A 14,586-nucleotide genomic window follows, 5' to 3' on the forward strand; every position below is an offset into this window, starting at 1 on the left:
GACAAGAAAATAACCGAGCTCAAGGAGCATCAAGGACCCTTCAATTCTGAGAGTTCTATTGAAGAATTATTTATTGTTTATTTATTAGTTGGGCTTATATGCCGCCCAACTCCCGAAGGACTCTGGACAGCTTCCAACAAGTTAAAACAATTCTTAAAAATGACATTAAAGAACCATTAATTAAAACAATTCTTAATAACATAACAACCATTAATTAAAAACCTCACTGAAACACACATATTCCCACTATCATTTGTCATTCATGGCCGGATCTAGGTCTCATTCAATCAGAAATTAGGATTTGAAATGATTTTACAAGCAACAAGGCTGAATGCAAGGTAGATGAATATGACATTCTATGTTTAGTTATAAAGGATATTATAGCATTAAAGGGGTGTCTGGATGGAGTACAGGTGAAAAAATGTGTTTCCCAGTTGGATGGACAAGGACTAGTAGCAATTTCAAAATGTATTGAATCCGACAGGCTTAACCAAGCATACTATTGGAGGCCAATTAAGTGTCTTGCAGGAGGCAGGATCAACTTGGCATCTATTGGCACGCTTAGGCTGTTATGAGTAGTGATGGGCGAACTGAACCCGCACAATTCGGGTCCGTACTGAATTTTGCGGTGTTCGGTATGCTGAACATGAACCCGAAATTTTTCCAAACTTTAGGCAAAGTTTGGGGTCATGTTCGGCATTCGGAGCTTTGATGTCACCTGCAGGTTGCTAAGGACGCCAAGGTGATCACTTCCTGGATTCCATGGAATCCAGGAAGTGATCACCTTGGCGTCCTTAGCAACCTGCCGGTGACATCAAAGCTCCGCCCCCGGAATCTCTTCATGGGAGGGATTCTCCGTTCGGGTTCGAGTTCGTGTTTGGTTCAGGTTCGGCCGAATTTTGCGTAAAATTCGGCTGAACTTGCCGAACCCGAACACTATTGGGTTCGCCCATCACTAGTTATGAGCCTGTCTTCCTCTTCAATTCTCTAGTACGCTCTTCTACAACCCCCCTTTTCCCCTCCTCCAACTCTGCAGAAAGCTGAAAGGCTGAGGTTTTCTGAAAGAGGGGATTCTGGCTCTTTTATAGCCCCAACACCAGGGTGAAATGCTATTGGTTTGGCCCACTTTGGGCATACCGGCACACACTTCCAAACCTGTAGGGAACATAGGTACCATATTTTTTGGAGTATAAAACACACCTTTTTCCTCCCTAAAAGAGGCTAAAAATTTGGATGTGTCTTATGCTCTGAATGTAGCTTTTTTCCCAGCTCTTATCTTGCAAGCTCTTTCATTGTTACTCTCTGCAAAAAATGTTTTCCAAGCCCTAAGTATGTGCATACTTTTTTTCATTGCTCTACTTGCTCTGAATGTTTCTTTCCAGCCCTAACTAGCTGCTAACAATCTTCCCAGCTCTTACCTTGCAAGCTCTTTCATTGTTACTCTCTGCAAAGAATGTTTTCCAAGCCTTAAGTCTGTGCAGGATTTTTTTCATTGCTCTAATTGTTCCAGATGTTTTTTTTACTTATTTATTTAATTTATTTGATTTTTATGCCGCCCTTCTCCTTAGACTCAGGGTGACTTACAACATGTTAGCAATAGCACTTGTTAACAGAGCCAGCCTATTGCCCCCACAATCTGGGTCCTTTTTTCCAGCTCTAACCAGGTGTTAATGATGTTCCCAGCTCTTACCTGCTTGCAAGCTCTTTCATTGTTACTCTCTCCGAATAATGCTTTTTTTAAGCCCTAACCAGGGATAAAATAATGTGCTAAAGCTGACCAGACTAAGGACGCTAGCAGATGAATATCTGGTAGGCAGATATTTTTTCCTATTTTCCTCCCCAAAAACTAAGGTGCGTCTTATACTCCAGTGCATCTTATACTCCAAAAATATGGTAGATTTCACCATTGCCCAACATCCACATGTTTGAAAAGTTGATCATTGGGCTTATGGAAATTCCAGGATTGAAAGAGAAGGTCTCCTCTACTTGACCAGTGCCTATTTGCTGCTTCTTCAAAACTCTATTCACCCAACTCTATTCGTTTCAATTCAATTTGAATCAATTTCTGGCATGGTTGGTGGATGATTTCCCACTATTTGACCATTTCCTGAAAAGACGGTAGCCAGGTCAGAGCGTTTACTCAATCCTTTTGAAAAACGTCCTATATAAGACAAAAGAGTTCTATGCGAACTCAAGGACAAGTAGATTGTAGTTTAACTTTCCTTTGGGGAAAGCCATTCATTAATGAGCAGAATAGCAGAAACATTTGAGGAAACTAATTTTACAATGCTTGAGTTTGATTTTAAGGGAAATGGAAGCTTGACTCAATTGAACACATGTTTGAAACTTTAAAATGCTCAGAGCAATGATAAATATAATTTAATGGCAAGAGAAGCAACAGTAATGGGCTAACAAAAACTATCACAAGGATGGAAGTTCTTTAAACAGAGATGCTTAAAGTTCACTTGCAGGTCATTGAGACAAAATAAAGGTCAGGAAACAACAACAACAACAACAAAAAACCTTAGTGAAGTTCTGAAAATAAAAGAACACAAACTGAAGCAATAAGATGGGCTGGCAGATACAGTCAGCCAGCCTGGGTTTAGAACTGTAGGAAGATTTTAGTCCAAGCTACATAATCAGCTACAAGAAATCACAAAAACGGCAATAGAATTCACACCGGAACTCTTACTATTGGGAATATTTAAAAACAATTATAATAAGAATATAAAATATTTTATCTTACATATCGCTATTGCAGCTAGACTAGCATATACGCAATGTTGGAAAAACACTAAAGTACCCACAGGAAGTTTAATAATTAAAAAACTTATGACTGCATGGAAATGGACAGATTTACGATAGAATTATGAGGACAAAAAGAGTCAACTTACTATAACATATGGGAAAAATGGTATCGGTGGATAGAACACAGAAAGAAAAAAGGAAAGTTAAATAAGTATAGAATTCTGTAATTAGGTAAATGTCAATGTCAATGTAAATATGGTGAATGATAAGATAATATGCAATATATTAATATAGTAATGAATTAATTAGAGATGAATGCACATGAGCTAATGTAGAATTACTTAAAGATGTACCACGGTGATTTTTTAAAAAAAGACTTGAAAATTAATAAAGTTTATTTTTTTAAAAAGAACTGTAGGATTTGTAGGAAATGGTAAGATTGGTAAACGATGCTAAGAATGATCCAAATACCTCCTTAACTATTGTAGAAGGAAAACAAAACATATCCCAGCATCTCATGAAAAAAGGACATAATAACATACAATAAGAAAAAGGCCCAGTTGATCAACCATTAACAGAGGTCCATCTTCTCCAACAAGATGGTTTGTCTTTCAACATTTTAAACTTAGCAACTTCAAGATGTGTGAACTTCAACTCCCAGAATTTCACAGCATGCTGGCTTGGAAATTCCAGGTGTAAAATTCTACGATGTTAGCAAGGCTGAGAAACGCTGCATTAGATGTTTCCCTAGTATCTCATTCACCATTATAGGAATTTGGGGGTCTTATTATTCAAGGGGGTGACCTTCTTACAAAATACACCAAGACAAATTCCTTGTGTGTCCAATCACACTTGGCCAATAAAGAATTCTATTCTATTCTGTTCTATTCTATTCTATTCTAATCTATTCTATTCTATTCTATTCTATTCTAATTCTATTCCATATCAATTGATTTTTATTTTAATTCTCTTTCCTCTTAGCTGCTTTCTTTCAGACTCTTTTACAAGCTCACCCAAGCAGTCTATTAAAACGATCACATCAAATAAGTCAGAAACCATGTTGGTTGGCTAACGGCCTTGTACTTGCAGAGCTGATATAGCAACCATTACTCATCTTTGAATGTTACATGTACTCTAATGAGAGTAACCAGCAAAAATATGTCCACTGAAATCTTGATTCTCAGGCTGATTTTATGCTGCAGATCTCATGACTGAAACACCTAGCGCAGCTTACTTCTTTCTTACCACCCATCTTTGTACTCTCTGGAAACGATATTTTCTAAAACCTTGCCCACTTATTTGCATCAGTGTGGATGGATTTGCTAAAGATATTATCCAATTATGGATTTGGGGTTTCCCCACCCCCTGAAAATGGAAGAGTTATGTTTGCTTTTTACGTACTAGGCAGGTTCTTCGCAGGGCCCTTGTTAAATACGAGGGTCACCCAGAAAGTAATGCACCACTTTTTTTTTCTCAGCCTATTGTAATGGTACGAATGCGAAACTTTAGATGTTATTTGAATTGTAAGGAATGTGTGTGTAAATTTTGCGTTTCTTCAGATGGCGTAGCTGCAGCAGTGTTTCGAAATGGCGTCTGTAAGTGATGTACTTTACAAGCAGCGTGTCATCACTGAATTTCTCACTGCGGAGAAGGAAACTATTGGGAACAGTCACAAACGTTAGTGTACAGTTTATGGACACTCTGCAGTTGACAGAAGTACGGTTAGTCGCTGGGCACAGAGGGTGAGACCAGAACAAGGAGTGGTACCGACAGGGCATACACACCCTTGTGTCTCGCTGGAGGAAGGTCATAGAACGGGACAGAGATTTCGTGGAAAAATAAGGAGTGTAGTAGAAACATCATTCTTTCCTGTGTGTAAGTTTGATTGTGTTTAATAAATAATTGTTGAAGAAAAATAATGTGGTGCATTACTTTCTGGGCGACCCTCATATCAGCTAGGGCTATGATACCTTGGCTCAAAATTTTGGACACACCTCTAAACAGCAGGAACAAGTCCTAATGATCATACAGACTTAGGATAGTCTTTATCGAGGCATCGGGGCATATGAGACCAAAATCTGGCTTCTGAAACGTGGGCCATGATCGTTGCTATCTCTGCAGTTCCAGCCGTCACCTCATCCCCATCCCACTGTGTGACACAGAATGCTGGACTTGATGGACTTTGGCCTGATTCAGCATGGCTCTTCTTATGTTCTTATATCTGTCTGTCTGTCCTTCTTTCCTTCCTTCCTTCCTTCCTTCCACCCACCCACCCACCCACCCATCCATCCATCCATCCATCCTTCCACCCACAGCATGAGAATTCCAACCTGACAATGAAGGGGCAGTGGCTTTGCTGCAGGACTTTCTTCTCCATCAGAACATGGTCTTGTTGACGCTTCTGCACCACATGGTCCTTCCTCAGGCGCTTAAGGGCAAAGAAATAGTCCTGGCCCTCCACTGTGTTTCGGACCTGCAGAAGGAAGGTAACTCAGAAATTCTCACTCCTCCGACCCAAAGAGCAAGATGCGTGTAAACCCAGATGCGTTTGATGGCCTCTTCTTAGTGAGCAAATGGAAGATCTAAGCTTGGGAAGATAATGAAATAGGTGGGCCAGATAGGTTTTATCCATGTGGGAGATTGAGAACCTTGTTCTCTTGGAAGAAAAGAGCTGGCAGTCCCACTTCTTGTTACCATTTCAATGGCACAAAAATACCATATCAGCCTTAATATTTCCCCCTTCAGTTCACGACAACTGCTGTATTTTGAACCTAGCCCAAGATTTCAACATTTTGTGCCAATACTTGTTATAGCGCAAGCTCATTTTTTTTCCTGCTTAAACTCACATAAAGCTAGATTTGTGGTTTCATCATAGTACTAGGCTGCCTTTTTTTTTTTTTTGGCGAAGATGTGTTCATGTGACCAGATCAGCTTTTATTAGTCATCAGAAGATTCCCAGAGGGGTAGCTCTCTTAGAAGGCAAGGTGAGAAATTCATGTAATTGGCTTCTTCCAAAAAAAAAACAACTACCAAGGAGGCTACTTCGTTTTGTTAACTAGCTAGGACAGCAATGAAAGTCAGATCATCAAATCTCTATTCCCCCAAAGCCATTAGGAACGTATTTCTTATTCCATTACCAGCTTCCTCCCAATTAAGATGACCCCCTGCTGTTAAAAGAGCACCTTCGCTTTGCTGCAGATATAGAAAGATTGCAAGAGTAGCAGATCCTCAAGGTATCTCTTAAAGAGCCAGGAGGCAGCAAGCTCCTGGTGTAGACCAGTAGGAGCAAAGTGATGAGCAAAGCCTTAACAAACAGGTGTTCCAAGAGCCTTCTTCCATCTATCAATTGTTCTTTAGGTTGCAGGTTCTTATGCAATGATCATTCTTATTTACAATAGGTCTCTATATTAGAATATACAGTGATACCTCGTCTTACGAACTTAATTGGCTCTGGGAGGAGGTTTGTAAGGTGAAAAGTTTGTAAGACGAAACAATGTTTCCCATAGGAATCAATGGAAAAGCGATTAATGCGTGCAAGCGCAAAACTCACCCTTTTTGCCAGCTGAAGCTCCCGTTTTTGCGCTGCTGGGATTCCCCTGAGGCTCCCCTCCATGGGAAACCCCACCTATGGACTGCCGGGTTTTTGTGATGCTGCAGGGGAATCCCAGCAGGGGACTCCCAGCAGCGCAAAAATGGGTGCTTCGCTGGCAATGGAAGTCCGGAGGTGGGGTTTCCCGGCGAGGGGAGCCTCAGTGAAATTGCAGCATCGCAAAAACACGTAAGTCCTCGAAACCCTTCCAATTTCGCTGAGGCTTCCCTCGCTGGGAAACCCCACCTCCGGACTTCCATTGCCAGTGAAGCGCCTGTTTTTGCGCTGCTGGGATTCCCCTGCAGCATTGCAAAAACACGGAAGTCCAGAGGTGGTGTTTCCCATGGAGGGGAGCCTCAGGGGAATCCCAGCAGCGCAAAAACGGGTGCTTCAGCTGGCAAAAGGGCGCTTCGCTGGCAACAGAAGTCCAGAGATGGGGCATCCCAGTGGCGGCGGCTTGGGTTTGTAAGGTGAAAATAGTTTGAAAGAACTTATCTTAAACCCCGGGTTTGTATCTCGAAAACTTTGTATGATGAAGGGTTTGTAAGACGAGGTATCACTGTAGTGTGAAGTTTGTGTGATGAGATAGCTTGCAGGGTGGTGGTGGTATAATTTTATTCATACAATATAATCAACAGGTCACTTTAAGATATAATGCTGCCATTCATGGCATGTTAAACCTGATTCATGTTGATTTGGTTAGGTTTGTGAAAACAGGTTTTCCATTAAATAGATCCTCAGCTGTCACCCTGAAGGCATTTTTTCAGTTTGCTCAGTCAGAATTCCCATCAAACCCTTTCTAATCCCCATGTCCATACATTCATCTGTCTGCTAGCTTGAACTTCCAACAATCTTCTGCCTAGCTTTTGTCCCAGCATTGTTGAGGATGCCAGTGTCTTGAGAAGACTGTCTGGGTGGAACAGAAGCTTCCATGGGACTAAATTTCCCCATAAAAATAGCCTTGTTGAACCCAACCAAGGCTTCTCTTAATTCACATTTTATTTTCAGTCAAATGCCTCTGGAGTCCTCATAATTCTTACAAATGGCATTTGGAGACAGGTTGTACCTCGTACAAAAATCTTAAAAAGATGAATAGCTCTTGAAATACTTGTCCTTGGGACTTTATCTAATCTCCCTTTTTAAAGCTGCCCAAATTAGTGGCCATCAACACAATCTTGGGTAATGGATTCAAACAGTCAGTTATGCAATGCGTGAAGAAAATACCTTTTTGCCTGTTCTAAAGCTACTTCCAATTATTCATCGAATAACCTTTGATCCTAATACATGGAGAGACTCTTCTCTAACTAATTTCTCCACACCAGATTTTATACACTTACTGCTTTTTCTTTCTCAGCTAACTAGTTCTAAATATTTTAGCTTTTTCTCATGAAGCAAGTTTTAAGTAATTTTTTTCCTGTAGTCCTCTTGTGCACTTTTTCCATCTCTACTATCTATCTATCTATCTATCTATCTATCTATCTATCTATCTATCTATCTATCTATCTCTCTCTCTCTCTCTCTCTCTCTCTCTCTCTATCTCTATCTATCTATCTCTATCTATCTATCTATCTATCTATCTCTATCTATCTATCTATCTCTATCTATCTATCTATCTATCTATCTCTATCTATCTATCTATCTATCTCTATCTATCTATCTATCTATCTCTATCTATCTATCTATCTATCTATCTCTATCTATCTATCTATCTATCTCTATCTATCTATCTATCTATCTCTATCTATCTATCTATCTATCTATCTATCTAATCTATCGATCTATCAATCTATTGATTTATCTAATCTATCTATTGATCTATCTATCTATCTATCTATCTATCTATCTATCGATCGATCGATCTATCTATCTATTAGATTTGTATGCCGCCCCTCTCCGGAGACTCGCAATACAAAACAATACAAATCCATTGATTAAAACAATTTAAAACCCTTAATATAAAAAAAAACAATCATGCATCTCATATAAACCATACATAAAACGGAAAACGGCCCAGGGGGATCAATTTCCCCATGCCTGACGACAGAGGTGGGTTTTAAGGAGTTTGTGAAAGGCAAGGAGGGTGGGGGCAATCCTAATCTCCAGGGGAAGTTGATTCCAGAGGGTCGGGGCCACCACAAAGAAGGCTCTTCCCCTGGGTCCCGCCAGACGACATTGTTTCATCAACGGGACCCGGAGAAGGCCAACTATGTGGGACCTAACCGGTCGCTGGGATTCGTGCGTTTCCTTTCAACTATGAATACCAGAATTTCACACAGTATTCCTGGTTGAAACATATATCCCACAGATTTCTACAATGCTCTTTTATGGTAAATTGAGCGGCTGAATATAGTTGGGAACAACCTAAAATGATATAACAATAATGAAGTTAGCCCAGGGCTAGAGAGACCAAGACTCAGGTTTTTCCTCAACTATGGAAAACACTGGATAGTTATTCTTTCTCAGCAAAACATACCTTGAGGGGCCTTGGTGTTCTCTGAGTTTGGTTGAGCAGATGTTTTATTATCCAAATTACATAAAATCACCTGTGCTTTCATCGGAGCACTGATGATGTCACCTATTTGGGTAGTGAAACGTCTTCAAGAAGAACACCAAGCTCAGAAAATACCAACCTTCTCTCATTTCAACCTTGAGCTTGAACTATTTTCTCCTTTATTGGTAAAACATGTTGGATTCCACAGAGTTGGAGAATTACTTTCAATAGCACTGAGGGATTTCTAACATTTTGGATCAGTAAGTTTGTGTTACATATTCTGTTCTTTTAGCGTGTGGCACCCATTTGCTGAATTAAGAAATCAAGCCTTAATTGGGGATTGAAATTTTGGATAATGAATTTCATATTAAAAAACCTTTGAAAATTGAGGTAACAGGAAGGCATACATAACCCAACCATAATCATCCCATTTACCCCCCAAAAAAATTTGAACATGAACACTTATGTTCTTAAACACAAAAACACAGGGATTGTTTAATTGTGTGGTCTATGATCAGAGCAAATTTGAATAATAGTCTAATGAGGGGGAAATGGATATATTTCCCTCCTTGGCTATAGGATCAAGACAAATTGCCATACCTACTCAGGGCATGCATCCACAGTATAAGCTAAATCTTATAGAGGTTGACAACTATTTTCTCCTTTATTGGTAAAACATGTTTTGCCAAGTTCCTTTGGTTGGAAAACCTGGAGGTGGGAACAGTATGTACGCAATCCTGAGTTTCAGGAGGAAAGCTGTAATGTAAACCCAACGGCATATTTCTGGTGTCAGGCCACCAAAAGCTGTGAGATAAGTCAAAGTAGATACAAGCTTTAACCTCTGCACACACACCCCCACGCAAACCATTCTTTACCAGCTCAACAGTGCCAAATCCACCAGTGCCTAAAACCACTGGCTTCCCTCTCTGCTCCCCATCCTCATAGAAAACAGGCAGAAGATCCTGGAGTCGCACTGGAGTTGGGGGGCCCTCTAGGAAGGAACCCCTGGGAAGAGGAAAGAATAAGGAGAGGAAGAGAGAGAGAGAGAGAGAGATTGCCCATCAATAATATGAAGATTCAGGATTTCCCAAGACCAATATTAATAATCAATCTTTCTTCCACAGACAGCAAACAATCGATCTGCTACAAAATGGATTAAGAAACCTGCAGAAAAATGTCTGCTCTTCCTCTAACAACCCAACATCACAAATTCTCTGTGTGATGCAGAGAAACACAATAATCTGAAGGAACAGATCTGGCTATTTATTGAGAACATCCCCATTCTTTACTTTATTCTTAGTGAAGTCTACAATACAATGCATTTTTTTCTTCTTCATTGCTTATATGGACTGAAGTTATATACTGCTCAAAAAAATAAAGGGAACACTCAAATAACACATCCTAGATCTGAATGAATGAAATATTCTCATTGAATACTTTATTCTGTACAAAGTTGAATGTGCACAACAGCCTGTGAAATTGATTCTCCATCAGTGTTGCTTCCTAGGTGGACAGTTTGATTTCACAGAAGTTTGATTTACTTGGGAGTTATATTGTGTTATTTAAGTGTTCCCTTTATTTTTTTGAGCAGTGTATAATAATAATAATAAGGTTTGTTTCGGGAAATCTGCAAAATCAGAAGACTTTTAGCTATTATATTTCAGCTCATTAGATTTGTTATTTGAATTAAAAAATAGCCACTTGCTCATTTCAAAGACTGCACTGTGCTTTGAATCAAATAGGTGCACTTCACACATGATGCTATACACCTAACCAAGGATAACATGCTTGTCAATGCAGCTGCTAAACTGCCAATTGTCCTTGTTTAACGTTTTGTGTGAATGTAGCTGCAGGAAGGCCTTCCTTGGGACAGGGTTTTAAACTGGTGACTTGATGCGCTCCATTCTCGAGATTAACTTTGCTCAAAGCATCAGTCTAGCACAGTGATGGCAAACCTATGGCACGGGTGCCACAGGTGGCACGCAGAGCTATATTTGCTGGCACGCAAGCTGTTGCCCTAGCTCATAGAAACATAGAAACATAGAAGTCTGACGACAGAAAAAGACCTCATGGTCCATCTAGTCTGCCCTTATATTATTTTCTGTATTTTATCTTAGGATGGATATATGTTTATCCCAGGCATGTTTAAATTCAGTTACTGTGGATTTATCTACCACGTCTGCTGGAAGTTTGTTCCAAGGATCTACTACTCTTTCAGTGAAATAATATTTTCTCATGTTGCTTTTGATCTTTCCCCCAACTAACTTCAGATTGTGTCCCCTTGTTCTTGTGTTCACTTTCCTATTAAAAACACTTCCCTCCTGGACCTTATTTAACCCTTTAACATATTTAAATGTTTTGATCATGTCCCCCCTTTTCCTTCTGTCCTCCAGACTATACAGATTGAGTTCATTAAGTCTTTCCTGATACGTTTTATGCTTAAGACCTTCCACCATTCTTGTAGCCCGTCTTTGGACCCGTTCAATTTTGTCAATATCTTTTTGTAGGTGAGGTCTCCAGAACTGAACACAGTATTCCAAATGTGGTCTCACCAGCATTCTATATAGTGGGATCATAATCTCCCTCTTCCTGCTTGTTATACCTCTAGCTATGCAGCCAAGCATCCTACTTGCTTTCCCTACCGCCTGACTGCACTGTTCACCCATTTTGAGACTGTCAGAAATCACTACCCCTAAATCCTTTTCTTCTGTAGTATTTGCTAACACAGAACTGTCAATACAATACTCAGATTGAGGATTCCTTTTCCCCAAGTGCATTATTTTACATTTGGAAACATTAAACTGCAGTTTCCATTGCTTTGACCATTTATCTAGTAAAGCTAAATCATTTACCATATTACAGACGCCTCCAGGAATATCAACCCTATTGCACACTTTAGAGTCATCGGCAAATAGGCAAACCTTCCCTACCAAACCTTCCCCTATGTCACTCACAAACATATTAAAAAGTGCATTATTTTACATTTGGAAACATTAAACTGCAGTTTCCATTGCTTTGACCATTTATCAGTTCCAATGTGCATGTGTGTGCTGGTCAACAGATTTTTGCCTTGCACAGACACTCTGGGAGGATGTTTTTGGCTTCCAGAGAGTCTCTGGGGGGATGGGGGAGGTTGTTTTTACTATCCCCCAGCTCCAGGGAAGCCTTTGGAGCCTGGGGAGGGCAAAACACGAGCCTAGTGGGCCACCAGAAGTTGGACAATGGGCCATTTCTGGCCTCCAGGGAGTTTGAGAAGCTGTTTCCACCCTCCCAAGGTATTGAATTATGGATGTGGACACTTGTGCATGCCCTCACTTTTTCGACACCCAAGGAAAAAAAGGTTCACCATCACTGGTCTTGCAAAATAAGAGCAGCACACACACACACACACACAAACCCCCACGTTAGCAGCTGCTTTATTTATTTATTTATTTATTTATTGGATTTGTATGCCGCCCCTCTCCGCAGACTCGGAGCGGCTAACAACAATGATAAAAACAGCATGTAACAATCCAATTAATAAAACAACTAAAAACCCTTATTATAAAACCAAACATACACACAAACATACAATGCATAAATTGTAATGACCTAGGGGGAAGGAATATCTTAACACACTCATGCCTGGCGGCATAAGTGAGTCTTGAGTAATTTACGAAAGACAGGGAGGGTGGGGGCAGTTCTAATCTCCGGGGGGAGTTGGTTCCAGAGGGCCGGGGCCGCCACAGAGAAGGCTCTTCCCCTCGGACACACCAAACAACATTGTTTAGTCAACGGGACCCGGAGAAGGCCAACTCTGTGGGACCTTAACGGTCGCTGGGATTCGTGCAGTAGCAGGCGGTTCCGGAGGTAATCTGGTCCAATGCCATGTAGGGCTTTAAAGGTCATAACCAACACTTTGAATTGTGACCGGAAACTGATCAGCAGCCAATGCAGGCCACAGAGTGTTGAAGAAACGTGGGCGAATCTTGGAAGCCCCACGACGGCTGTCGCGGCTGTGTTCTGCACGATCTGAAGTTTCCGAACATTTTTCAAAGGTAGCCCCATGTAGAGAGCATTGCAGTAATCGAACCTCGAGGTGATGAGGGCGTGAGTGACTGTGAGCAATGACTCCCTGTCCAAATAGGGCCGCAACTGGTGCACCAGACGAACCTGGGCAAACGCCCTCCTCGCCACAGCCGAAAGATGATGTTCCAATGTCAGCTGTGGATCGAGGAGGACGTTCCTCTCAGCAGCCTCATTTTCCCTTCCCAGAAATTAGCTGAATCTCGGCAGTTGCCTCCTCTTCTGCGGGAGTAGGTGTATATGATTGACCCTAAATATGACTTTGCATTCAATGTGAATGTTGTAAAAAATGCAAATAGCAGCCACTGGGTAAAGGAATGGCTTTTCATTACCAGGAACAAAAGTATCGTGGACCACAGCCCTTTCATCTCAAAGCAAAGAGCACACAGCAGTGACTCTCAAAGTGTGGTCCACTGCAGCCTCCCTCACATGTGTGGGTCAGAGTCCCGCTCATTGTCTCAGCCCTTCATTTCCTCTGCATGCTGACATTTAGTTCCCCCATGTGCCTGGCAATCAGTGGATGGATCAGAGGCTGAAAACTGCAAGCCATAATGGGAGTAGCAACTGTGAGATTAATATTAGGCCAATCTAATAATAATGAGCAAGTTCGGTTGGCAGCTGTCAGTCTGCGCGTGTAATGCTAAGTGGATGTGAGATCCCTCGCAGTCAACCAGAAAGAGTTACAAATAGGCACTGTTACAATGAATAACAAAAAAATTGTATTTCCAGAGTTGGAGAATGACTTTCAATAGCACTGAGGGATTTCTAACATTTTGGATCAGTAAGTCTGTGTTGTATATTCTGTTCTTTTAGCGTGTGATACCCATTTGCAGAATTGATAAATCAATTTAGGATTTAAATTTTGGATACTAAATTTCATTTTAAAAAACCTTTGAAAATTGAGGTAATAGGAAGGCATACATAACCCAACCATAATCATCCCATTTCCCCCCCAAAAAATTTGAACATGAACACTTATCTTCATAAACACAAAAACGCAGGGATTGTTTAATTGTGTGGTCTATGATCAGAGCAAATTTGAATATTTTATTTATTTATTTATTTATTTATTTTTATTCATTCATTCATTCATTCATTCATTCATTCATTCATTCATTCATTCATTGGATTTGTATGCCGCCCCTCTCCACAGACTCGGGGCGGCTAACAACAGTAATAAAAACAGCATATAACAATCCAATATTAAAACAGTTAAAAACCCTTATTATAAAACCAAACATACATACAGACATACCATGCATAAAATTGTAAAGGCCTAGGGGGAAAGAGTATCTCAGTTCCACCATGCCTGATGACAGAGGTGGGTTTAAAGGAGCTTACGAAAGGTGAGGAGGGTGGGGGCAATTCTAATCTCTGGAGGGAGTTGGTTCCAGAGGGCTGGGGCCGCCACAGAGAAGGCTCTTCCCCTGGGTCCCGCCAAGCGACATTGTTTAGTTGACGGGACCCGGAGAAGACTCACTCTGTGGGACCTAATTGGTCGCTGGGATTCGTGCAGCAGAAGGCGGTCCCTGAAATAGTCTAATGAGGGGGAAATGGATATATTTCCCTCCTTGGCTATAGGATCAAGACAAATTGCCATACCTACTCAGGGCATGCATCCACAGTGTAAGCTAATTATATATCGGTTGACAAGATACAAACATGCTAAGAAAATAATCGGGCCCTAAAGAAT

At 40.8% G+C, this 14,586-nt stretch overlaps 1 protein-coding gene across 3 annotated transcripts in view; it reads right to left on the minus strand.

The window, feature by feature from the left end:
• The window catches only part of LOC139157804 (cGMP-dependent protein kinase 2-like), a 74,365-nt gene that overhangs the window by 20,101 nt on the left and 39,678 nt on the right, over window positions 1–14,586 (minus strand). For all 3 annotated transcript variants that reach the window (XM_070734965.1, XM_070734967.1, XM_070734966.1), the window contains 2 exons: window positions 9,704–9,833; window positions 5,079–5,221 (listed from right to left, as the gene is read on the minus strand). In XM_070734965.1, coding sequence (XP_070591066.1) covers window positions 5,079–5,221; window positions 9,704–9,833 — 273 coding nt within the window. The remainder of the gene's footprint in view (window positions 1–5,078; window positions 5,222–9,703; window positions 9,834–14,586) is intronic.

Source organism: Erythrolamprus reginae, chromosome 1, assembly GCF_031021105.1.
Source record: "Erythrolamprus reginae isolate rEryReg1 chromosome 1, rEryReg1.hap1, whole genome shotgun sequence".
Classification (NCBI taxonomy): Eukaryota; Metazoa; Chordata; class Lepidosauria; order Squamata; family Dipsadidae; genus Erythrolamprus; species Erythrolamprus reginae.